At 38.7% G+C, this 27858-nt stretch overlaps 1 protein-coding gene across 13 annotated transcripts in view; it reads right to left on the bottom strand.

Annotated features, from left to right (window-relative positions):
• TNRC6C (trinucleotide repeat containing adaptor 6C) overlaps positions 1 to 27858 on the bottom strand; it is a 610512-nt gene that overhangs the window by 176032 nt on the left and 406622 nt on the right. For 12 of the 13 annotated variants that reach the window (XM_039501295.1, XM_039501293.1, XM_039501297.1 and 9 more), the window contains one exon: positions 244 to 343. In XM_039501295.1, coding sequence (XP_039357229.1) covers positions 244 to 343 — 100 coding nt within the window. Of the gene's footprint in view, positions 1 to 243; positions 344 to 23272; positions 24686 to 27858 lie in introns of those variants that run through there. The other variant, XM_039501299.1, reaches the window with a different exon arrangement.

Here is a 27858-nt window from a genome sequence, read left to right as displayed (position 1 = left end):
TCCATATATTTAGCAACTTTGTACACATGAGGGGAAAAAAAAGTAGTAAAATGGCTGGAGGTGTGGCAGGGAGGGGAGGTACCAGGACATGAAAAACTTGAGAACTGATCTTGCAACTCTTACACAGTCAATGTGACTTCTCATTCAAACTAGCTGGAATTCCTATGAGTAAAGGCGACAGGACCAACTCCATACAAAGTGTTTAAGTAACTGCATCTCTAAAATGCAAAAATGTAGACGAACCTTTTTCTGAGCACCTTCCTTCTTTTTCTTTTCTTCCTGCTTTTTCTTTTTCTTTTCTTCCATCAAATGTTCCTCTTCTTGAATTTCTTGTTCTTTCTCCCTATTAAAACAAGTGTTGGGAATGCTTATGAATGAGGTCACATCTATCAAGACAAACAATATACATAATATTAATGCTACAAAGTACACCTCTTGGAAATAAGTAGTGTCCGAAAACAGTAGTCTCTAAAGTTCCAACAAGTAGTATTCCAATAGAATTGTCAAGAAAAATTCCAAACCGAAATTCCAATGCCAAATAAAGAGAATGTCTACTTGCAAACTCCCACCAAAAGACAGTAACTTACAAAACTGGAATTTTTTAAGATTCTGACCAAACCTTTCCTCCCTAATAATTTGATTTATATTCCATTCTAAAACAAACAGCTCTAAAACAACTACAAAAATTTAAGTATTATTGTTTGGCAAGTAAGGAGTAAGCCAGACAATTGCCTTGTAATAATAATTTAAAAAAATAGCTAGGGTGTAGACACAGGAAAGCTCAAAAATAGTACTTTTTAATACCACCCCACCACAGCCACCTAAAACTAGGCCCCACCACGCTCACTCCATCCCCCCTGCCTCTGTCGCTCACCCTCACTCACTTTTACTGGGCTGGGGCAGGGGTTTGGGATGCAGGAGGGGGTGCGGGCTCTGGGCTGGGGCCAAGGGGTTTGGAGTGTGGGAGGGCGCTCCGGGCTGAGCCTGGGTCAGGGGGGTGAGGGGTGCAGGCTCCGGGAAGGAGTCTGGGTGCAGAACAGGGCTCTAGGCTGGGGTGCAGGAAGGGATACAGGGTTTTTGCTCTGTGAGGGGGCTCAGAGTGGGGCAGAGGGTTGGGGTGCAGGGGGTACAGGGTGCTGGCTTCATGAGGGGTCTCAGGGCTGGGCATTGGGATGCAGGCTTCCACCAGGCAGCGCTTACCTCAGGTGGTGGCACAGCGGGACTAAGGCAGGCTCCCTGCCTGCCCCGACCTCACACCACTCCCGGAAGCGGCCATCATGCCCCTGCGCCCCCTGTGGGGGGCGGGGGAGAGATATGGCTCCGCACGCTGCCCCTCTCTGCAGGCACTGCCACTACAGCTCCACTGGCCGCAGTTCCCCATTCCCGGCCAATGGGAGCTCCGGGGACAGTGCTTGCAGGAAGGAGCAGCACACGGAGATCCCTGCTCCCTCTCCCGCTCATGGGCTTCAGAAGTGTGATGGCCGCTTCCGGGAGTGCTGTGGGGCCAGGCCAGGCAGGGAGACTGCCTTAGCCCTGCTGCACCGCCAGTCTTTTACCAGCCGGAGATCGCAATCGACTGTCGGAGGCTCCATGATCAACCAGTCAATCACAATCTACTGGCTGGTGACCCCTCTTCTAGCCAAACATGGATCATAGGAGCTTTCATTTTAGTTAACATTACACAATGGTCATTGTGTTTTCATTTATAATACTTATCAAGCACAGTCAAGGAAAGTTTGTCATTTAAATTAATTGTAATTCATTCCACAGAATATTCATGTGGATTGTATCATGCATGCATGGCGTTTGTTTACATGATCAATCCAAAATCAACTAAACTTAACTTCCTAATCCTAAGAAGAAAAAAATCTGAATGAAACATTTTTTGCCATTGGAAAAAAGAGGTTGTGTGAAAAACTACCTTTTCAATGGAACTTTCTGTCTGGAAAAATCAATATAAAATACGTAAGGTAGAATCTCCATTAATCTGAGTCCGAAGAAGCACATAATGACTCAACCACAGGGAGAGAGATGTAGTGCAGTGCACATAATTCCTCTGCTATTCACAAACATTAACGAATGTGTCCTCACAGCACCTGTGTGAGGTAGGGAACTACTGACCCCATTTGACAAACAGGAAACTGAAACAGGCCAAGTAAATGACTTGCCCGAAGTCAAAAACGATGTCTTTGACAGAGACTGGTACTGAGGCTTCAATTCAGTAACATACTTAAAAAAAGTGCAACTGATTTCAAGGAACTACTCACATATTTGAAGTACCTTGCTGCATGGAAGCCTCAAACCAGATCTTCTAAGTTCCAGCTCAACGCATTAACCATTAAACAATCCTTTTTAAAAATGTATGTATTTGTATCAGAAAGAAAAGATAACCAAATCCAGGTCAGCATCATGCTTACCTCTGACAGCCTTAGACATATTGCTCCAGGTCATCAAGAACATGGATCTATATGCACTGCCTCAGCTATCTAGTTTAACAGGGTTCCCATACCAGCATAATGCTCCACTCTTAAATTCATATAAACATTCAAAATGGTCTTAGGTTTTGTAAAGCTTTATTTTGACAGACAATTTTATCCAGTATTCCTTTAATCTCAACTTTGAACTTCCAAGCCTACCTTTATGCGTTACTAGCTCAATGGAAAGTGTTTAAAAAAAAAAGGCTAAGTTAATACCATTCTAAACTGGTATAAAAATCTAAATCAATATTTCAAATCCTAAATTATATTCCAATAGTAATGGCTCATTTAAAGGACAGACATTATTCCATCCAGGACAGCATTTCTACCATAAGCTAAAATGCAGGGGTGTGTGTGTTTTGTTTTATATTTTAAACAAGGGAACACAATTTAAATTTATTATTTAAGATTCTTTTCTTATTTTGCTTTTAAGTGGGTTTCTTTTTGCCAAGTAAAGATCCTACAATGGCATTTTGAGAATGGTATCATGGACATGGAACATCCCATCCCACAGGAGCACTCCTTGGGCTGATGCCACTTCATTGGCTTTCTTGGGTTGACAAAAATAGCTGCTACTGCAGGATGAAGAGATGCTAGGGCTTGTCTACATGAACATTCAGTTTGCAGCAAGCTGGAACATGAATCTATCTTGCACTAGCTTGTCACAAACTAACTGTCCTTGTGGACCCAGGTGACACATATGAGCAGTTTGTCAATACACTTTGATCTAGACTTGTTTTGAACAGGACTAGATGAAAGCACATTAATGAACTCCTAATGTGAGTCAGTAGCATCCACATGCGTAGACAAGCCCTCTCACATAAAAGCAAATATTCAAGAGCTAGGAGAGAGACTATTTTTAGCTGTAATGTGTTAGAATGGCCGAAGAGTTGGGATCCAGGCCTTGGTGCATGAATATGATGAAGGGGCTTCCCGCAGCTTCCATTGGCCGGGAATGGCGAACCATGGCCACTGGAAGCTGCAAGTGGTCGCACCTGTGGACACTCAGGTAAACAAAGCATCTTGCAGCCCACCAAGGGCTTACCCTGAACAAACCATGAACCAAGTTTGGGAACCCCTGCCCTATACGGAGACCTTGGGGACTAGCAAAACAGTGTATTTCACATTTCCAAAATATTTATGCACACTAACACGACAATTTTAGCTGATCTGTCCTAAAAATTAATGAGGCATCAGTTCCACTGTAATAAAAACAGCAGCATTTGTTTAAATAACCTCAAGGATAACCACATAAATAATTTCAGAAGATTTAATCAAATTTAAAGGAACACCAATTTAAAAATCACACTTGTGTGATTCTTTTTGCTTATTACAAGCATTTGCGATTACTCTAACTAAAAAAAGATTAGTTCAAAAATCTTAGCCATTGCCACTGATGTAAACCAATAGTTAATTTTTCCTTTTATTTGTTGGAGCCTTTTACACAGCAACAAGATGAAGACAAAAATTGTTAAGAAAAGGAAACATAATTGCAAAACCACAAAAACCTGCAAAGGGAGTCAGAAATAGATGAAGTACATGAAACTACTTTTCACCCTTTGTTAATTGACTGGATTTCCAGTTTACAGTGTTCCTTTCTCATGAAAGCATAGCAGGTAAGATTGATTGAATATTCCAAAGTTATCACATGCTCTGTTTCAAAGATGGCAGGGCATTTTTGCAACTATTAAGAGGGCAAGGGTAGCACTGAGTAAGCCTGTGTAAATCTCTTATTGACATCTAAACACAGCTTCTTTGCCAAACAGTATGTATATCCAACTTAAAATACAAAATAAGGATTTGTCATCACTGAGCTGAATCGTAGAAAATGACCGTGGAGGAAGACAGAAGGCCTATATTTCTGCTCTGTCCATATAGAAAACTCCCCCCTCCCTAAATTTAGTGCATATTCTCCTTAGGAAAGACCTGTGCATGGTTGCAGGTGGCTGAAACAAGGCTCAGGAACTCACCAGAATAGGATGTGTAGAGCATGCCAACACATGCAACTGCTCTCCCAACCTTACGCTAATTTCTAGAATGCTGCTGCATATTTCACATTTCCAAAAATACCATGAAATAAAATGAACAAAAAAACCCAGACAGACATTCTGCAGAAGCAGCTCCTGTCCTCCTTGCTTGGGCCTGCCTCCCCACTCTGGGCACTGACATGGCATACACACTTTTTTATGGCACACCACTCACTCAAATATGGCCCTACACCTGCTCCGTCATCATGACAGAGGGCCACCATGACAAACCTGAGAAGTGCTGCAACCAAACGTGCCAGGTTGCAATATCCTGTAAGGGAAGCCAAGTCCTACCTCATGGGACAGGAGCTGCTGCTGCTGGATGAGTGCAGGTCAGGTTCAACTTTGCAATCCACCCCAGGCCTCCCACCCCACCTGCAGGCAGCATGCAACTCCTGCTCCAGGGCAACTAGAATAGGGGAGGAGTTCCTTGGACCAGTGGGGAGGCTGAAGTATTGGGACTCAAAGGAGGTTCAATGAAAGAGGGAGAATATATAAATGGGGATGGGGCACCCAGGGAGGAGTGCCTGGGTATATGGGGTGGGGTGAGGGGTGGAGAGAGCTGGAGAAGAAAGCATTAGGGACTGGGAAGATCCATGGTCTCTCAAGGGGTTTGTGTCACTGAGTGAGGATGGAGAAGTAGATGTTATCTGGGGTGGGGCCTAGTACTGGCTTTATATATAGTCATTTCAGGTATTATATTAAATGTAAATATAGAAAAAATAATAGATAAAATTTTAATAGATAAAATGAAACAAGAAATTCCCAAAAAAACAAAATAAAAAGTTATATAAAAATTTCAAAAGGCTATATCCATTGCAGTAGCTATAGTGAGTCCAATGTCTGCAAGACAGCTACTTGAAGAGGTTTAGGTGATCTCTTTCTACCACACTTACACTGCATGCAGAAATTAAGAAATTATGTAATTTTTACGCTGTTTTTAAAGGACTTTTCTAGTGCTTTGCAGAAAGATAAGGAGGTTGGAGATCATCTGTGCTGCTGATGGATTTTGAGGGTAAACAGAGCTGAGGCTATGATACACAAGTCTGGTTCTGCATCCACTACTGCTGAGCACAGAAAAAAAACCCTGTTAGAAAGAACTCAGATGTGACAGAGAATTTAGGTCTCCCAAAGATGGAACTTCCTGCAATTTTATGCCTTTGCTCCACCAATGCAGATTTGGATACCAGTCTTGGTTAACAGTATCTGCTCCTTAGAATTTTTTTTTTTTTTTTTGCGCCATTTGGTTTCCAGGCAGTGCCAGATCCATCATGGTTCATTCCATTGAATAAACAATCCCTAACTATTCCACTAAGCTTTCAAGCACCCCATCAAGAAAGTTTGAGCCAACTGCTCTTTTAAGGAGACAGATTAAAACCAGTGCAAATTAAACTATTCATGTACATAGGCCAAACCGGACAGTCTCTACGCAAAAGAATAAATGGACACAAATCTGACATCAGGAATCATAAAATTCAAAAACCAGTGGGAGAACACTTCAACCTCTCTAACCACTCAGTGACAGTCTTGATGGTGGCAATTTTGCAACAAAAAAACTTCAAAAACAGACTCCAAAGAGAGACTGCTGAACTCGAATTAATATGCAAATTAGATACAATTAACTTAGGTTTAAACAGAGACTGGGAATGATTGGATCATTACACTAATTGAATCTATTCCCCTATGTTAAGTTCTCCTCACACCTTCTATGGGTCATCTTAATTATCACTTCAAAAGTTCCCCCCCCTCTCCTGCTGATAGTTCATCTCACTTGATTAGACTTTTCCTGTTGGTATGCGTACTTCCACCTTTTCATGTTCTATGTATAAATATCTCCTCTCTCTGTGTTCCGTTCTATGCATCCGAAAAAGTGAGCTATAGCTCACGAAAGCTCATGCTGAAACAAATTTGTTAGTCTCTAAGGTGCCACAAGTACTCCTTTATTCTTAGGGAGTTTCTCCTCCCAGATTTTAACAGCTTCTGATGTAATAAATAATGTCTTTACCAGGCCACCACATGGATTACATTTAAATCTTATTTCTTTTTACTGAGGTTCACCATAGAAAGATCATTTTCAATTTGAGACATGGTACAAATGTAAGAGAGCTTGGAGACACCGAATGCCACTGAAACCGCTCTTGCCAAAGTCTCTGACCTCTTCCTAGTTAAAGCTCAGAATCAGTACTCCACACTCATCCCCCCTGATCTGTCAGCTGCCTTCAACACACTCAATCCTGCTATTCTTCTTGAAATCTTGTCTTCATGACTGTCTTCTCCTGGTTCTATTCCTTCTCTAATTGCTCCTTCAGTGTTTCCTCCTTCCTCTCTAACTGCTCCTTCAGTTTCCTTTGGAGGATCATTCTCATCCATTCTTCAACTATCTGTGGAGATTCCATAGAGATCTGTCCTTGGTATCCATCTCTTTTTCCTCTACATCAGTGGTTCTCAACCCACGGCCCAGTCAACACCCAGCTGCGGCAACATTCTCAGGGACATACAGGTAGTATATATATTGTGTGTATACAGCCCACAATGGTAAATCGATATGGTGTAGAGCAGTGGTTCACAACCTCTGGGCACTCTCATCTGCAAACCCAAATTCAACTACTATCTCTATCCTAACAACTCTCAGATCTACCTCTGCACTCCACACCTGTCTTCTGTCCAAACTAAAATCTCTGCTTGTCTTTCTGACATCTCCTTGTGTTTGTCTATCAGATCAAGCTACAAGCTATCCAGTACAATGGTTCCAAGAAGCATGGCCACTCTTAGCAAAGAAGGAACTCTGAATGGCTAGATTCACAACTCCTTATATAAACTTACATTTACCCTTTTGCAATTCATACATTTTGTGTAATCCCAACTGTCATTTCTTTCTAATTGATTCTGAATCCCAAAGGCTGAGGGATGCACTAGTAGGGATCTGGAGAGGAAATCCTAATGGAGATATTTTAAACCACTATTCATGATGCATTAAGAAAGTGCAGCTCTTTCGCCTGTTTTGTTCCATGATATAATCGTAGTCTTAATGACAGTATGTGAGAAGTCACGGAACCCATGACTTCCATTGACCTCCATGACATTTTCTGCCCTGGGGCTGGAGCTCCCAGCCGCAGCGCGCGGACAGACAAACCCCCTGCATATACCCCAGCCACATCAGGACCCCAGGCATCTGCCGCCAGGGGACCCTGCAGCTACCAGCTGCCCAGGGCAAGGGGACCCCTAAGGGCAGGAGGACCCTGGAGCTACCATGCACCACATCAGTGGGGGACCTGGGAGCCCCAGCAACAGTGGGTGCTGAAACCACCTACCCCTTTTGTCAGGGATATTTTTAGTGTAAGTCAGGGACAGGTCACAGGCTGCTGTGAACTTTTATTTCCCGTGACCTGTCCCTGACTTTTACTAAAAATATCAGTGACAAAAACTTAGCCTTAACTATGGTGTGATGAGCGCTTTCAAAAGTTCTGAAAGAGTACATTATACAAAAGATCCGTTTGTGATCTCCTGTCAAAGTGTATATTACCTCTAGAGGTTGATGAAATTATTTGACTTTCAGCATAACTTACTTATGACAGAAAATTCTGATATCTTGAAAGAGAGGGCTAGTTTTAATAGTCTATTAAATTGCCAGATATACTTATAACTTTAACTGTGTACCTCCCACCCCTCCTCTAAAGTTCCCAACCCAACTGGTTTGCAATATTTATTTTTTCAACTTCAACAATTAATTTCAAAAACTGTTTGAGTACAGCACATCTCAAAACTAACCAGATATCAGCAAACATTTTTGCTATATTGAACATATGCTGTATGTTTAATATCACCGTATTAACACGTCAATTACAAGAGGTACAAGTGCCACTCTTAATAAAAACCTGTTTATTTCATTTCTGAGATTAAAGTAGCCTCAAATTCAGTCAGAAAATATTATAATTTTAATGGAGCTCAATTTTCATAACTAATTTACATAATGACATCTGAATACATATACTTTAAATATGCTTAAAATTACATAACTAAATATCCATGTGGCTTTAGACAGCAGTTCTTGATTTCACTTCTAGGTACAATGTTAAGTAGTCAGCTAACATAAGGAAATGAGAATATTTTAGAAAAGACTGCACTGTTCATAAGATTATTTAAAGTTTTGATTATATTGCCACTGATAAAAACCAAGGCGTGTGTTATACATTTTTCTCCAAAGACACTATTTGTTCTCCCTTTATTATAAAGACGCAAGTTAAAAGGTTGGTTTAAAAAAATATAAAAGCCCACTGCAAATAAAGCAAAATTTCTTAGTATGCATTTGTAAAGTTTTTTTCATTTTATAGATAAATACAGCAGTGTATCATAGGTACTTTAACTAACTAGCAGAGAGAGTTTTACTTTACTATCACATTCTAACGGACCTGAAAGAAAATAATTTATTTAAACCCACAATCCAAAAAGCAAAATGGTCTTTCAAACTGCAGAACATCATATCGCTCAGGAGAGATCTTCTACTGGAACAGCGGGAAGGGCAGCAAGTCAGAAATCAAGATAAATTGAGAGACCCAAGTCAAGAAGCATGGATATCATCTATTACACGTGGCTCTATTAGTTCCTCCCAGCCCCTGTAAAAACATATTTCAGTCTAAGTTTCTTATTTATACTGTTTTGAGAGTTCGGAAGTGAAAAAAAGAAATGTCTGTTTCCAGGTGACAGCAGATATTCACAACTCATGTGACTTAGTTCTCTCATTACCTTCAGAATCAGCTTCACATTTGAAATCACTGTTTACATTTTTAATTGTAGTGAATTTGGTGAAGTTCTGTCTAGATAACTTGGCACTGACCATTCTGGGGGTAGTTTATGCTTAAACACAAACTCCAAGTTAAGTCTAATGGTGTTGCTACATAAGTTACAATGCATTCTGCTGTAGTTCTTACACTGGCGTTCTAATGAGTTTTGTCCTCATGCATTTTAAGATCCTGAGGGCTTGCCTACACAGGAAAGTTGACTATAACAGCTATTCCACAATGGCTCCCCATGTGGACACTCTTATTCTGAAGTAAGTGTGCCCTTCTCTGGTTTAATTTATTCTACCAGAAAAAAGGGATTATTATTATTCCAGAATAAGAGAGTTCACATGGGAAGCTATTCCAAAATAGCTATTGTGCTTTAAATTCACTCCCTACCTTAACCTGGAAAAACTTCCCCATGTAGACAAACTAAATTGTGGTGTTGCTGAAGTAAATCCTATACATTACATATATGCTCCTAAGTAATTTTGCTTGCAACATGAAGCATATCAACATTCTGAAAAGGTTAAGGTATTAGTTTAGTACAGTGGTTCTCAACACGTGGGCCGCTTGCAGCCCCTACAGCTCATGTGACATCTTCAGGGCAACACAGATAGTACAAATGGTGTGTGGTATATGACCTACATAACACCATTGTGGGCTGCACTTGCAGCTCTCTGTAAATAGGTTGAGAACCACTAGTTTAATAGATGCTGACACGCTGACATTTCTACACCATCTTTCAGAGACCTCCGAGCATTTTATTAACATCTTCTAATAAAGGGCTTGTCTACATGTGAAAGTTAATCTGGAATAAAGTAGGGTGTGAATTTAAAATTGGTTAATTAGTCCTGATTAACTCCATGTGTGAACACTGATATTCCAGAATAAGAGTTCTTTACTCAAAATTAGCTTAATGCACTACAGCACTCTTATTCTGAAATAAGAGCATCCACATATGGCATTAATTAGAAATCGTTAATCAGGAATAGCTATGCCAGAATAACCCCATGAAGACAAGCCCAAAAAAAAAAAAAAAAATCACACAACACACTCAAGTAGAAACAGGATATACAGAGATAAAACTTAATCCACTACTGAAATGCTACTGCATCAAGGGCCAAATAGAGCTGCAGTTTAACAGCTCACAGAAGCATTACAACAGTAGTTTAGAAAAGAGCATGAAAAATATAATGGTCAATTACAATATCGTATTCAAAGTACAGGGGAATATTTAGGCTGACCCAGGAGACTATGTTAATAATTTATCTTACTCTGACAAGTAGTGCCAAGGATTTTTCATGATGAGAACTGAAAAGGATATTTGTTTTATGCATCTCATCTAATGGATAGTATCTCCAACAGCACAAAGTGTCCCCCTACTACAGTCATTTTGAAGTAAAGGATTTGGGCATGTGTGGAGAATGAACTATGATAACTTGAAACTGTAAGACATCTTATATAAAGCAGCATCTCAGACAAGAGTTCTTAAGTTGACTTGTATGATTGGGTATGTTATCAAAAAGACGACCAAAAAGAACATATACCACTGGATTCATGGACACACAGAGGTCTGGACTTCTGAATGGAAGTTCCACCCAGTCTGCTCATATGGAAATTTGACGGGGAGGGGGTTTGAATATGAAGGATGGTCGGTCAGCTCTTGAGCAAGCTGTGGAGTTAGACTGTGACCAGGTAGGAAAGCACTGCTGGGCTTTCGTAAGATTAGGAATCCCTCTAAGATTTCAGTAACCATCTGCTTCGGTTATGTTCATTCTGGGTTAAATAAAGTTTTAGTGGCTTTTCAAATCCAGGAGTCCGAGGCATAGTCAGTCAATCAATGAAGTTTTGAAGAGAACTAGAACTCAGGAAACAGAGTTAGAAAAAGCAGCCAGGATCACCTTATATTTATAGGCAAATGTCCCAAGAAGATTAGAAGGGTAAAAAGGCTGTACTAGTGACCCAGAAACACTGGTGTGTTGAACAAGGTGTGTGCCAGGGAAGGGCAGGTGGTGAAACATATTAAAGAACATCATAAACATATTTTAAAAAGTCTTTCTGAAAACAAGAATCCGAGACTTTAAAAAAGAGCATTTATACAAATACAATAGATTACTATGCAATTAACAGGTACAGGATAGTACCAGGAGGAGGCAAACATTAGAAACAAAGTTGTATTTTGTACTTGATGACGAATACCTGGAGCATCTGAATTTATAGCAAAAACTACTAATTATGTCAACACGTTATTGTTAGGACTGGCAAAATTGGAATATTTTTATTTCAATAGATAATATCAATGTTTATTTTTAACCATTTTTATCCATTTAAATGTTCACACCTGTGGGAAATTACAGGGGTCAGATGATAATTATTTAACTTCATTAGGTGTTAAGTTTCAAAAAGTTAAAGCTTTTTAACCATTAAAACAAAAATTATCAACATCACATATCAAAAGTAAAAATATCTTTAAATGAAACTTTAATAAATTCTCATGCAGCATTTTTCTCACTTTGACTATCTGTAAATCTCAATTATTCTTGATGGACTTCGTCGGTTTGTGCATGAAGAGTGAAATCAACATTTACCAACAAAAATGTAATCCTTCCAAGCTTAAGTACTGTGCATCTTTGGGCACTTGCTTGGCAATAGCCCTCAGATCAGTTTCTCTAGTTTTTTCATCTTTACTTTTGAAGCTAAAAACATAAAAGCCCTGCCATCTAGCAATGGTGTGTATTTGCCGTACCAGGAGACATGTCAAACCTGAGATGGAAACAGAACCAACTCTGTTCAATTAAAGAAGTTCAACTTCACTTTAGCCTTGCCATCAAACTGTAATACTCTAGAAGTTATTCTTGTTGTAAGTACCTTAACAGAAATAAGCAAAGCAAATGAAATAAGTGGCCTGTTTAAAAACAGAAGTACATGATCTATGCCAATGTTTTAGATTTAAGCCTTACTTTCTTTAACCAAAATGCCTACAATAAAAGGAAAAAATGTTGCTTTCCATTTTTGTAAATGTAACTGTTACAATGGGATACAAAATGCTTGATGTTTTGGGAAGATTTTGGAATACAATAAATCTTCATTTCCTCTTCCTCCACACATTTAAACTTGCAACAACATAACCATTCTTCATTGAATTAATTCTTTTGTAAGTTTAGGTGCCTTTTTAAAAAGTTTTTCAAATACTATTCTAGTTAAATGCACTGTGAATATTGAATTCAATTTATCGAGTAGATGAAAAGAATATTGAGCAAGACCCCAGTGAGCTAATCTGGAGTCACAATAAAATGTCAGGGGTCCTGGGATTCTCAGCAGGGTGATAACACCAAATCTTTAAGCAAGAACCACCTATAGGCTCTACTATAAACTGTGTTTTAAAATGTCCACTGGACATATCTGAAACCTTAAACTAACGATGAAACCAGAGGGCAGATTAAGATATAATTAGACAGTACTGACCTCTTTATGTGCACTAACTTTGTTTACTAAAACAAGTTGAAACTTTGTGCTCAAGATTTGTTTTGCTCATCTTGAAAAGAGAAGATCAAGAGCTCTGAAGCAACTGAAAGTTTGTTTCACTGAAGTTTCTGCAAGCAGATCTGTATCCTCATGAAATGCTATTTTGACATTACTACAACAATAATAGAGAAATAATTAGGACTGTCAAGCACTTTAAAAATTTCTTGATTAATCGTGCGCTTAATCGTGCTGTTAAATAATAGAATACCATTTATTTAAGTATTTTTGGATGTTTTCTACATTTTCAAAAATATTGATTTAAATTACAACACAAAATACAAAGTGTACAGTGCTCACTTTATATTTTTATTCTAAATATGTGCACTGTAAAAAACAAAGGAAATAGTATTTTTCAATTCACCTCATACAAGTACTGTAGTGCAATCTCTTTATCATGAAAGTTGAACTTACAAATGTGGAATTACGTACAAAAAATAACTGCATCCAAAAATAAAACAATGCAAAACTTTAGAGCCTGCAAGTCCACTCAGTCCTACTTCAGCCAATCGCTCAGACAAACAAGTCTGGCCAGATGCTCTAAAGACTCATGTCCCTTCATGCTTCAACCACCACTCCAGAGGACATACATCCATGTTGATGATGGGTTCTGCTCGATAATGATCCAAAGGAAAGCAGACCGACATGTTCATTTTCATCATCTGACTCCGATGCCACCAGCAGAAGGTTGATTTTTTTTTTGGTGGTTCAGGTTCTGTAGTTTCTGCATTGGATTGTTACTCTTTTAAGACTTCTGAAAGCATGCTCCACACCTCGTCCCTCTCAGATTTTGGATGGCACTTCAGATTCTTAAACTTTGGATTGAGTACTGTAGCTATTTTTAGAAATCTCACATTGGGATCTTCTTTGCGTTTTGTCAAATCTATTGTGAAAGTGTTCTTAAAGCAAACATGTGTTGGGTCATCTGAGACTGCTATAACATGAAATATATAGCAAAATGTGGGTAAAACAGAACAGGCGACATACAATTCTCCCCCAAGGAGTTCAGTCACAAATATAATTAACACTTTTTTTTTTTTTTAAATCAAGCATGGAAGCATGTCCTCTGGAATGGTGGCCGAAGCATGAAGGGGCATAGGAATGTTTAGCATATCTTGCATGTAAACACCTTGCAACACCAGCTACAAACATGCACCTGTTCTCACTTTCAGGTGACATCGTAAATAAGAAGTGGACAGCAGTATCTCCCATAAATGTAAATAAACTTGTCTGTCTTACCAATTGGCTGAACAAGAAGTAGGACTGAGTGGACTTGTAGGCTCTAAAGTTTTACATTGTTTTGTTTTTGAGTGCAGTTATGTAACAAAACACATTTGTAAATTATACTTTCACGATAAAGAGATTGCACTATGGTACTTGTATGATGTGAATTGAAAAATACTATTTTTACAGTGCCAATATTTGTAATCTAAAATAATAAAGTGAGCACTGTACAGTTTGTAACAAATCAATATATTTGAAAATGTAGAAAAAATCCCAAAATATTTAATAAATTTCAATTGATATTGTACTGTTAAACAATAGAATTGTGATAAATTATTTAATCATGATTAACTTTAGTTAAATCACATGAATTAACTGTGATTGACAGCTCTACTTTAAATTTAACAACACTATCAAACTATGCTAACAGTTTTATTTTCAATATTAAAACTTGTTCTTGTGTTTTTACAGATGACATAAATAAGCCAAAATGCTTTATTTGGGCTAGAACAATACATTTTGTAAGCATCTATGAATACAGCCAAAAGTCTGACAACAGACTCCAATATGCCAAGAGTCATGGTGACTATCACAGAAGATAAATTAACGAATTTGTGGACACTTGCATCTGAACCAGATTTGGGTCATTTCTGTCAAAAAGCTTGATTAGAAAGATATATGCATTACCATAAAACAGTAACAATTCTGCATTTGCCCAATTTCATCAAATCCCACAGAAAATCATGTTTTCCCTCAAACTATGATATTCATATGATGATACTGGTTCATTAATGGTAGGAATACTACTCATCATACACACACACACACACACACACACACACCTCTACCCCGATATAATGTGACCTGATATAACACGAATTCGGATATAACACGTTAAGCAGCACTCGGGGGGGGGGGAGGGAGGGGAAAGCTGCGCACTCCAGCGGATCAAATAAGTTCGATATAACGCAGTTTCACCTATAATGCGGTAAGATTTTTTGGCTCCCGAGGACAGCTTTATATGGGGGTAGAGGTGTATTTATGACAACTACACTGAAATCAATGGTCCAACATCTAAATCAACAATATATGCATTCTGTCTTGTGACAAATGGTGTTAGAAAAGATGAATTAGCAGTTAGATCAACACCATCTACACTGCTTCACAAATCCATGGCAGATATGTTTTTCATATTAAAAAGTTACCAAAATGCAGGGGAAATCTACTTATTAAGTGCAGAATTACATTTTGCACCAACTACTTCTATATTGGTAGTAGACGTCTGTTAGTCTATAAGGTGCTTTTACTTCTATATTGTGAAACCAAGTAGTGTTATCGTTAAAAACCTATCTGCCACTTATTTCCCTAATTACTCTGAGTAAGCACTGCTTATTGAACTAATGTCTTAAGGTTTTAGCACCATCAGCACTGCAAATAAAATGAGAATGAGTTGCCACATGCTCTCATATCAAACTTGACAGCTAAAATTCTATTCCAGATTCTCTATTTTTGGTAATGCACTAAGTAGAGAACACCATTTGATTTTCAAATGTCAGGTTAAGCCTACAGTGCTGGCAGTCCGAAGACTCTTGAAACCTGAACAGAGTTTTATATGGTACACTAAATTTATTTATAAGGTTATTTTCCCAGACCATACCTACAGTTTAACTGAAAAAAATGAGAACCAATTGCAAGGCCTGTAGACACAATATAAAGCAGAATCTTTAAATACTAAGAAAAGATAACTAACAGATGAATCTCAAATACCTAAAACTCTAGTAAAATGATTCAACTTTTTAAATTAAGAAACTTATTAAATGAATATTGTATTTGTCATAAATCAACATCAGAACTACAGTCAGAAAGCTAAATTTACTGTTATTGTTTGAGGACTCCATTGTACTTGTGCTTAACAAATATATGGTAAACTAAACTGAGAAAAATATAACCATAACAGAATAAAGAATTTTTTTAGAATGACAATTACCTCTGAATTATGACCTGATATTTCACTGTTTAATGACAATCTTAAACTACGTGTTAACTCAAACAGACCAATTAAAGTATTCTTAAATTGGGTATTCTTGTTTTTATACAGTTTTCTTTCTTGTTTTGGTGAAGTTAAGTTAGATGGATCAAAATGAACTATTGTTTATGCCAAATTAAAAAAATAGTTGTAATTCTGATAAATTCGTGCAGACTGCCCAATGAAACAGGTATTCTCTAGTATAGTAAAAGCTGTTTTGTCTGGCATGTTGGGGAAATGCGGGGTGCCGGTAAGTGGAAAAAATGCTGGTTAACTACAAGGGAGGGAAGTTGGGTGCGGGATGGGGTCCAGGGCTAGGGTGTGGGCTCAGGGTGCCATATACAGGGGGCGCTCACCATGAGCGGCTTCCTGCAAGCGGCGACCTGTCCCAGCTGCTCCTCGGTGAAGGTACAGCAGGCGGCTCTGCATGCTGCCCCTGCCCCTGCCCCGGGCACTGGCTTCGCAGATCCCATTGGCTGGGAACCACTGTGGGGGCAGCGCCTTCAACATGAAGTGCCAACCAATAACAATTTGAACTAAAAACAGAGTTTAAGATTAACTTGTGTTTTTGTATATTAACGGATAACTACCTCCTTCAAATTCTATTCAATAAAGCTAAATAAGTAAACAAAAATTTCCTTCACAAACACTAAATGAAAAAAGGCTCTCATCTGTCACTGGAAGTCCACATAAATGCATACATTAGGAGACAGTAAGAACCCACAAAATGGAAGTAGCAAACACAAACAAGAATAAAGGAAGGAGGAAAGGGAGTGGGAAAGGAAACAGCAGCCAGGAAAAAAATGAAGTTCCTTCTTCAGTAGATATCTACTGGTACTAGTTACCTTTAAATAGTCAATAGTAGATAAGGCCCACAGGCAGCAGCTTGATGGGAAGCCTAATACAGGTCCCATTAATCCCATGTTTGATATCAGCCTATAGCTAGTAGTTGTCATACAATATTTTGAGCCCTGTAAACGTGTGTTTCTCTAGGGCTTATTTACCACAAAGTATGTCATATTTACTTAAATATATTTTTCTATGAAGAACTATATGCATCATTTTTCTCTCTAAAGATTCCACTCTTTAGTCTGAACAAAGATTACATTTCCAAGTAATTACATTTCCAAGTAAGGCCTAGTTTACACCTAAAACTTAGGTCAACTAGCTATGTCACTAAGGGTTGTGAAATTCACACCCTGACAGCCACATACAAGCTGACATCAGCCCTGGTATAGACACTGCTATGTCGACAGAAGAATTCTTCTGTTGATCTAGCTACCGTCTCTCCAGCAGTGTCTACAGCAGCACAGCTGCAGTGACATAGCTGTTCCCTGTAGCGTAGACAAGCCCCAAGAGATTACTGTGAATATTCTTTAAACATAAACTTGTAAAAATAAATTCCATTACATTTGTTGACAAACTAGAGAAAAATCTCACTTTGATTTAAATTTCTGATGTGAACGTACATTTCATGACACAAGAACAGCAAGCTGCAGATAGCTGTACATTAAGAATGTATTCCACCTCCATAGACCTCAAAAGACAAACAATTGGGGCTGTCTGCAAAACTAGACAATCTGGGCATCCAGCAATAAAACATCACTGCTCTAGCACAAATAACTGTTCTCACTCTCCTGAGCCCTCCATGACCATAAACCACAAAAGAAAAGAGCTCCAGAAAGCAGCCTTCACTACTACCTCCTCAAACTTTTAGTATTCCGTAGGTCTAAATTACAACTATACACAGGACTTTAATTTTGTAAAATTATATGTCTGACACATCCAGGGTCAAGTTTAATCAATACAAAATTTGATGCTTAGATTCTTGGAACTGTGAAGATTGTAAATATATAGCTAACTACTTCATAGAGATCTTTCTATAGATATTAATAGCGTTATCCAGCATGTCTTCATAAAGGAATAAAGAAAGAAATGGCTTTTGATTTGAAAGAGGTAAGATTAAAATGTAAACTCAAAAGGAAGTAATTGCCAAATAAAACATTTTTAGAAAAAGTAAGTGTATCAAGAACATTTCTTGAAAAAATAATTAGAATATAATACTAATAAAAATTTGAATATTTTCTTGAAGTAAAAAGAATCTAAGCATGATAACTGTGATTTAATAGCAAAACTTAGTCTCCAACTACAATCAATAATTTAACCTAATTTTGACCAGCAGAATGGCACTAAAGCAATTTTTTAAAGTGGCAGTTCACACAAAAGAAAATAACTTTTAATGCATGGTCACATTTCTAGTTGCTTTCTGAAAACTACAATGCAGATTAGTCATATTTTAAGTGTTACATGCAAAATATTTCTAAATATGCTCATATTAAGGTCCAAACTCTAAAGCATGATTTTATGAAAATTATTAATCTGTCAGAAACAGACAGGATTTCTAAAACAAAACCATATATTGCTCTATAAGCACTACATTTGACTTCTATTCCTCCATTCATTAAAATGGTCACTCTCTCTTTATGTGGTTACTTTTTACCACTAAATCAAAGAGGCCATCCAGAGTGTAAAATCCATTTAGTAATGCAATTTTATTTAAGACAACACACCTACAACACTGCACACAATTTTATACTGTAATTTCTAAAGCATCTCCCAAATCACTCTCTTTTAAATACCATTTATTCTCGCTGATATCTTCATAATGCAACTGAAAACTTCCAGCCCATTAATCACTAGAAGGCACCAGCTGATACAAAATTGGCTAGGCTGTAATATCACCAGGCATTAAAGAGGTTTCCTTATCATTAATCTCTAATACTAAGGGAACGACAAACTTCTACCTGCAACTTCCAAGTCAGGAGAAAACCGTTTGATGGTGTTACTGTGATCTTGTTATCTGAATTTTAACTATTAAAACTAATAGTAATTCTGTGCAGTACAGTTTGATTGTTCAATCTTTGGTCAATCTTTTTATTGAAAAAAAATCAATAGAAAATGTAAGTAGTATGCATGTCCACAATTAAATTAGCATAACTTGAAATTACTACATAAATAATTATAGTAACAGACATTAACATATAGGAAATTAACCGTCTACTTAATCCGAATAAAAAAAGGTTTAGGTTTTCTTTTTTTGTTTTTTAAGTCTGCAGTGTTCACACAATCAGTACTACATAGACTTTATCTAACAATTCTTTCCAACTGAGAGCCTCCCTTTGCTGAAGTAAAAGACTGCTCCACCCCTGACCTCCTCCTTCAGCTTGTTTTGGAAAGGGGCCAGATGACAGCATTTGGAAACCTGCATATTTATCTCTGCAAGGACAGCTGCCTAGAGGAAAATAAATGTAATTTAAAGTATTATCCATTCCCACTGTCACCAGTCTCATTGATTTTTCATAACTAAGACTGAAAGTAAAACATTTCCAGATCACTGTTTTAATATATAGATTTCTCATTAATGAAAAGGAGAGTCTATAATGTTAACAATAAACTGTAGATTGTTTTGAGTAACTCAAACATTGATATGTAAGCAGCTTATAGTGGTAGCTGTTTTCTCTAGAAGACAGCAAGTAAGGAAACTAAGTCCTCTATATGAAAAACAAAGCTGTTCACAATTCTAAGTAACCAAGATTCTCAAAAAGTAGACTACCAAAGCTTGTTATTTCTAGATAGACTGCTTTTTGTAGACTGCTCGTTAAGTGAATTTTTCTTAACAAGTTCAATTTATATTTATCATCAATTTATATCAAGATTTAAATAATTTGTAGCTTGTGTTGAGAAAAGTTTTAGTCTCACTCTGATCTGATGCTTCACTTTGAGTTTCACACCTCATTAAACTACTAAGGTCCTAAATATTTAGTCAACACAAAGAATCTTAAGATTGTGGGAGACTGTATTGTTATGCCCAATGATCATGCTTTTCTCAAACTTATTTGGAAAAATTCATCCTGACTACCTGAAAAAAAACTTAACATCTATCCTATCAATAATATTAAAAAAAACAAAAACAAAGCAGAAGTAAAAAAATTAGCTATTGTCCTTAAAATTTCAACATAAGGATCACAAACTTCACCAAAAGCGTACTTTAGCTGTTAGGGGGTAAGGAAAGAGCCTCTAAAAAGGTTAGAGAGGTCTCTACCTCTTCTTTCCCTCTTCCTAGCAACTGACAAGAGACTTAGTGAAAGAGGGTGATGTACACATTCCCATTCACAGAGCACAGGAGACAGTTTTGGAAAGGGGGCAAAGACATTCCAGAAAACTTGAAAAGGATGGAGCTTTAAATTAGCAAATCCTTTTTAAAGAGAGACCCCAATCAAGGTTCAATGACAGCACTCTGTCAGAAATTCCATCACTTCCCTTCCCAGCTGGGAAGCTTCGTTGAGACTAGGTTTCTCACCAGGACATTGCTTGTGAACTAGACTAGCTCTCCTCCCTGCTGTCCTTCACCTCTTCCTCTTGCTAGTAGGTTTAGTCTTCTGCCTAGTAGGTGTTTGGTACAATATCCAAGCGATGTACCAGATAACCTCTTAATCACAAAAGAATCTGTACAGCATAAATTGACAGACACCAAGCAAACATGGTAAAGGACCTATCACTCATTTAACTCAAGAATAAAAGTTGGATTTTTTTAAAAATAGCTGTAACCTTGTACATTAGCAAACAATTAATATTCGTCAATACATGCTCTACTTATAGCTTGCTATCCTGCAAAGAACTGAAACATAATAGATATCAAACACCTGAAAAAGTTCTGAACAGCAGAGTCATTTTGCACTAACAAATTTGACCTATGACACTACTTACATCAGACAAAGTCTTCTTACTTGTCCAAAGAACAAGTACATCATACTCTCAGCCCCACCCCAAACAGCCTCTGATGCATGATTTAACCTTGCTCTGGATGGACTGCCTTTAGGTCTCCATGCCCATTCATTCCTTGGCCAATACAATAGCGATTTTTGGGACGTAAGCACCTGTTCACCAGGAACTGATCTGAGACCACTCTCATTTCACAGATATTATTACCTCATCCACCTTGTCTGCCTAACAATGGTCAGATGATTTCAGAAGTTTAACATGCTTCACTGAATTTAATGTGGTCACATAGAGGTGAAAAACTATTACCAGCCCCTTGAACCATCCAGGTTCCCTCAAGTTATCCAGTATTGAACTTACTTACCACAGCCTTTTTTGGAAACCAGACTGTCTGAATTTAGAAGTTAAGAAACATGACTATAAAAAGATTGATATCCAATAACAGAGTCTTCCACTGTTTCACCAAAAAATAAAGTTATGTAAAAATATCTAGCACCAGCCTTCTTAAACACAAATTACTATTAAGGAGAAGAATCAATTTGGAAAATATTTTAAAAAGGGGCAGTAGTAGACATAAAATAATATTACTCGAAGATAAGTAAGTTTTAGACATTTGTCAGTACACCATTTTGAGATCATAGTTCACAATTCATGGATTAAAGTAGCTGGAGAGATGTTCAAATGGAAGCTTACTGGATTTAACAAGTCACAGAATATGTGAAGCAATTCAACTATTAGGCATGGGAAAAAAACCTCAGGTAATTTTTCTTAGGTCACATCCATTACTATCTCACCTAACCCCCAATACATATTTCTGAGAGAAGCAAACAAAAGTTTTCTAAATCTATGTTTACCACCCCACTGATGTCTTAAACAATCAAATATAATGTACAACAGTAACCAAAATCCAAAGGTCATCTCTCACTGAATCCAAATCGAGGAAACATTTAATGCTAGAAGGATTTTAAAAATCATTTGAATAATGGTATCCAACAACAGATGTTGTCTTGTTCATTATTCTTAGTGTAACAATATTCATCTTATTTAAGATATATATCTATATATAACACCAGACCACTAACAGTAGCAATTATTGGGTTTTAACTAGCTTAATTAGTCCAACAATGAAATTAAATTATTAGTCTGGATTCCACTGAATATAAAATCAAATTAGTTTAAGATACAGGAAACAATATTTCCTCAATTAATTTATATGAAAAAATTGCCATGTTGCGCTCAAGAAACATACAAATCAAAGTTGGAAATTTAGGTATTTTTCTTATTCCAAGAAAAATACCTAAATTGAAGCAGAGAATAAAGCTAATGCTAGAACCAAATTAAAGTATGACTAGCTAGATTATAATGGCTATGCTAAAGAAAATAAAATGCTGAAATTTCCAGCAATAACAATTAAAAATATATAACTTAAGAAAACAAAATCATCATCTTATATTTTGAGGCATAAGCTAATTCATATATTCACTCATATTTCAGTGAGTCTCATAATTGGACCTTCTACTAATGCGCAATTACACACTAAGGCGATTACCCTTTGACACAAACTTGCAAAATAAAACAAAGAGGATTCAAATACCTTTAATAAACTTTCACCGTCTCTTGATTTCTAAGGTTAACAATTGAACATTCATCCCCCTTTGCAGTTAGCAACACGGTTTTTGTTCCTTACTGATGTGCTTACTGAAACTAATAAGGACAATCTGGCTTCATGAAAATATGAAAAATAATCTCTCTCATGTCTAGAATTCAGAGACTAAGTTATGGTGGTTACCATAACTTAACTGTATAAAAAAAAAAAATCTAGGGATCTAAAGAGCTCTTGCCATTTAACTGAAGCTGACTATCAAGGATAATATTCAAGTTTCACCTACTTGGTTATGATCGAAAGCAGCCCTGGTGACCTCGCTTTATAACAAGGCTAATTATTTTAACTAATTTTCAAATGCTACACATCAACTCACATCCATTATCATTTATTAAAAGCAAACTCACAAGATTCTTCCTGTAATCTGGAACATTTTTAACTGCTACATATGGGACTCCAACTAAAATCATGATGCAGGTGATAATAATCAGATACATGTAAAAAAAATCGTCATATGATAATACCAAGTTTTTGTAAAGGTCTTTTTTTTTAACAAATAGGAACTAGGGAAATGTATTTTAATTTTAAAATCTCTTAAAATAACTATTGAAACAGTTTGCGTGGAAGTACATTAGAGTATTATTTGTTCCACCGGCTCCATAATAAAAGAAAAAGGTGAAGACTATTTGAAAATAAAATATAGATAGTGAAAAATCCAGCCCTGGACTCCAGGGGGGAAAAAGGGTGGCATGCACTAACAAAATGACTTAACAGGTCTTTTCCACCTCCAACTTCTACCGTTTCCAGATTAATATAAAACGGTCGCCCCTTACCTTTTCTTTTCCTTCAGGGGCTCTTTGGCAGCTTTCGATTCAGTCTTTCTATAATGAAACAAGTGAGTATTTCGTCTAGCGTGTGGTCTCTCTGACGTGCTTCTTGCTTATTTTAATGCTTTTTTTAAAAAATACCCGTAATTTCACGAATCTGAACAGGAAAAAAAATCTCACACGGCCAGAAAAAAAGATTCAGTCTCCCCCCGAATTAAACCAAAACAAAAATAAAAACAAAAAGCACCTCCCCCCCCACAACCTGCCACAGAAGAGAAGAAAAACAAGTCAACAAGAAAACAGTATCCAAGCAGAAGAGCAAAGAGCTTCAGTGTTATCCAGCTCAAGTGCAGGAGAAACAGGTTCAATTCCAAAACAAGCTTTTGATTTCCAGTGGAGAAAGAAACGGGAAAAAACGTCCCTAGCTAGACTTTTGCACACGAATTTTGTTTTAAATACACATTTGCTTTCGAGTTGCAGCAAAAACCCAAGGAATTCAGGCTCTAGAGTGGATCGGGGAGAGTTTATTTCTTGTTTGTGTTGATGGATTCTCAGTCCACATGGAGGAGCATCTGAGGCTTCAAAAAGTGCAAATTAAAAGGAGAAAGTGGATCCCCCCAAACGGGTTGAAAGAGGGCTCCCCCTCCAAAATATGGAGCCACAGGGGGATCCAACAGAGAGTCTCATATGGGGATCCAGGCAGGAGGAGGATCCAATGAAGTCTCTCTCACCGGGAGGACGGGGGGAGGATCCAGCAGTCTCTCTTATGGGGGATCCAAGCAGAAGGATCTCTCACGGGGGGACCCAATTGGGCGAGGGGAATCCAGCAGAGCGTCTCTCGCGGCGGATCCTGGGGCAGGAGGAGGACGAGGGGAGATCCAGCGGGGTCTCTCCGTCTCCTCCAGAGGGATCCAGCAGCGTCTCTCAGGACCAGGCTGGAAGCTGCCGCAGCGGAGCCTCTCACTGGGGGCGGGGGGGATCCAGGAGTCTTGCGCCCCGGGGGGAAGCAGGAGGCTGAGGCAGCAACGTCTCCCCAGGGGGCTGCAGCAGCAGCGTCTCAGGCAAAGTCTCTCTGCGGCGGGGAGGCTGGGGCTGCAGCGTCTCGCGCTCTCTCTCTCTCTAGCAGGCAGGCGGTGCCGGGCCCCCGCTCCTCCTCGCTGCTCCTGCCGCCACCGCCGCCGCTGCCGTCCTCAGGAGCAGAGCTGCTGCCACCGCGGCCATTTTGTTGCTAACTGACAAGAACCCCGCCAGGCAGCGCGAGACCAGAGGGAGGCCCGCTGCTCGATTTTCCTCCCCCCTCCCCACTGACCTCAAACAGGAAGCCTCAGCGCCCCCCTCCGATCACGTGATGGGGGGAGAAACTGCGGCATGCAAATGAGTTGTGTGGCAGAGCCAATCAGCGCCGCGGCTCAGCGGCAGGTTCTACCCCCCCTTCCCGCGCGCTCCCGAGACCCGAGGACGCGCGAGCTGCCCTGGTCCTCCCCCCCCGCAAGGTTCTGTTCGCTCCGTCCATCTTGGCTAGACCAGCCGTGTGTGTCACCTAACTGCGCAGGAAGGTACCCGGCTCCCACCTGCTGCCCGCGCATCTGGGCACGTTGCGCACCCTCTCGCATTGCACGTGCAAAAGGCATCCGTGCGGCTGGTATATGCACAACTCGTTCGCGTCACTGCCTTTTTGTGCGAGTTTAAAATGCAACACCGACAAATAACATCACCATCTAAACACAACGCAGCAATGCAACCCGCAAATGCACTGTTCCCAAGGCTAAGCGCGCCGATGCAAAACGTGACTTTAAAAATGCATGAGCACCAGCTTTAAGTGAAGAAGCAATGCAAAAATTGCCAAGACTGATGCTAAATACCCTTACTGCAAAATGCACCAGTACAGTTGGCACAAATGCAACATACAATACCAAATACCAACGCAGAATGCAGCGGTGCACAATGCTCAAAACTATGCCAACATCCAACGTAATTCACAAATGACAACGCAAATGTACCAGGGCCAATGCATATTTTAAATCTAGGGCCAATTTTTGTTTTGCATTTTCTGTAAAAGAAAAATGTCAGAGCACTTAAGTCCTTACGGTATATGGACCTGATTTTGCGTTACTCAGGCAAAGCTTGTATAGATTTAATGGCAGTTTTGACTGAGAAAATACTGCAGGATCAGGCACAATTTGCAAGGATTGCCGGGTACATAATTTTAATACACATAGGGATAATTTTTTAAAAGGTGTTCTCCCTTTTGTGGATATAAATTGTACCTGCAGCTGAATAGTGGGTACAAATCTGAGCACTTGTGCTTCTAACTTCCTGCAGCTGGCACAAATCAGTGAGGCAAGTACTCAGCAAACTACCTTTGATAATAAACATTTAGGTTCTGATCCTGCAAAACTTAGGCCTTGACTACACACAAAATGTGTACCTAGAACTGATTTAAATTAGTACAATCCTCTTGTGTGGATGCTAGCAAATTGGTTTGAGTGCCTTGTATCAATTTACCTTAAATCAATAAGGAATTGCCTTAAGTGATTGAGTACGGATTGCAGGATTAGACCTTAAGTGTTGAAAATTTAGTGGTATATGTAATAGAAACATATGACATTTTTGTTAATAAAAATACAATCCTAATCGAGTTTGAATTCAGTACCTCTCAGTGGTCTGATACAAAGACAATACCTTAACAAGTAGGCTAAAATGTCTTTGGTTAACACTAATGAGAACGTAAGTGTTACTTTGGCCACTGGAGGGCGCCCATATTGTTCCAGAATGCAATAGAAACAGAACTTCAAAGATAAAAAATAATAAAACATGAAATATCAGATCATTATAGTTAGAACAAAGTGTGTTCTCTTGGTCAGACCAAGATCTATATGTATGCAAAATGTTATAAAAATCAGATTTAAGTGTACTATTTTGCTTCATAAGCACCAAAAAGCAAAATGATTAAGAACAATTTCCCTACATTTTGAATGTCAATCTAGCACCTTTCACCACGACTTTAAATTCACATATCTTTTTTATAATGTAATGTGAGGCTGATAGACCCTTGACTACAGTGTTGCTGCTCTTACACATCAAGGTCTAAGCTATTTACATTTCAAAGCCAAGTAGTTTGTACTAGTGTAACTGTAGACAATTCAGATGAGCTTTCTTTACCTTTTTCTGTTAAACAAATGTAGGTCAACACCTGCAAACGGCTTCCCCCAACGACCTCCCCAAAAGCAAGGAAGCAAATTGCCAGGTTGTTACTTTCAGGGTGGCTTTTGTTCAACATAAGACAACAACCCCATACAGTGCAAACAAAACAGAGACAGCCATGTATCTTCATCATGATATATGTAGTACACTCTAAGTAAAAGGTTATAATGGGAATATTGTGTCAAAAATTAAATGTTTTATAGCTATAACTGCCCTCTACTGAAAATTCTGTTTGTTTAGCTATATTAAAAGGTTACTTGTCAAGTCAAATTTGGCCCCAAATTTAGATTTGGTAAACATATAAGCTATTGTAAAATCTAAGATCAGAAGTATTTGCCTGATTTTTTAAATTCAAAATGTCTTTTTAAGAAGTAAACATTCCCATGTGTGTGCTTTCAACACAAACTTAGCATGAGGCAAAGTTCATGATATCCTGAAATTGAAACTAACTAAAACCAAAAGTGAAACTAACTAATGTATTTTTTTGGCCAAGCTGAAATAAATGCAAAAAGTATTATTTAAAATACACACACCCCTACACAGAACCAATTGTGAAAAGTAAATTAGATTAAAAAAAATTCAATGTCCATATTTTAAGGTGCTATTTGTAATGATAAAAATGCATTTAAAAATGATTTCAATTAGTGTTCTTTTATCATTGAATACAAGAATTGTTCAATCCATAATTTGATTTTCCCTGCTTTGGTTTCTCCTGGCTCAGCCACCACTGGACTTAATCCCGATTTTGCATTTCTAATTCTCTTGGCTGTGCTCCCTTGGAATTCAAGCAGAGGTATTTGGCAAGTTTGAGACACCTCTGACTTGGTGTAAGCTATCTGAAAGTCGGTAAGTGAAACTGACACACAAAGGAGTACTCAGAGCAATTTACAGATGTGGGTAACAGTTATAATGCATCTGATTCAAAACAGGATAGAGGGCAGGGGCGGCTCCAGGCCCCAGCACGCCAAGCGCGTACTTGGGGCGGCATGCCGCGGCGGGCACTCTGCCGGTCGCCGGGAGGGCGGCAGGCAGGGCTCCGGTGGACCTCCCGCAGGCGTGCCTGCGGAGGGTCCACTGGACCAGCGGCTCCACCGAAGCCACGGGACCAGCTGACCCTCCACAGGCACGCCTGCGGGAGGTCCACCGGAACCGCGGGACCAGCGACCGGCAGAGCGCTCCCCGCGGCATGCCGCCGTGCTTGGGGCAGCGAAAAGTCTAGAGCCGCCCCTGATAGAGGGTGCCTATTCTACCTATCCTGAGAACCCTCAACTACTTGGACTACTATTGAACTCCTCACACCTTCTATGGGTCATCTTAATTATCACTTCAAAAGTTTTTTTTCTCCTGCTGATGATAGCTCATCTCAATTGATTAGACTCTTCCTGTTG

This window comes from Mauremys reevesii, linkage group 15, assembly GCF_016161935.1.
Source record: "Mauremys reevesii isolate NIE-2019 linkage group 15, ASM1616193v1, whole genome shotgun sequence".
Taxonomy (NCBI): Eukaryota; Metazoa; Chordata; order Testudines; family Geoemydidae; genus Mauremys; species Mauremys reevesii.
This window is presented reverse-complemented; position numbering and strand designations above follow the sequence as displayed.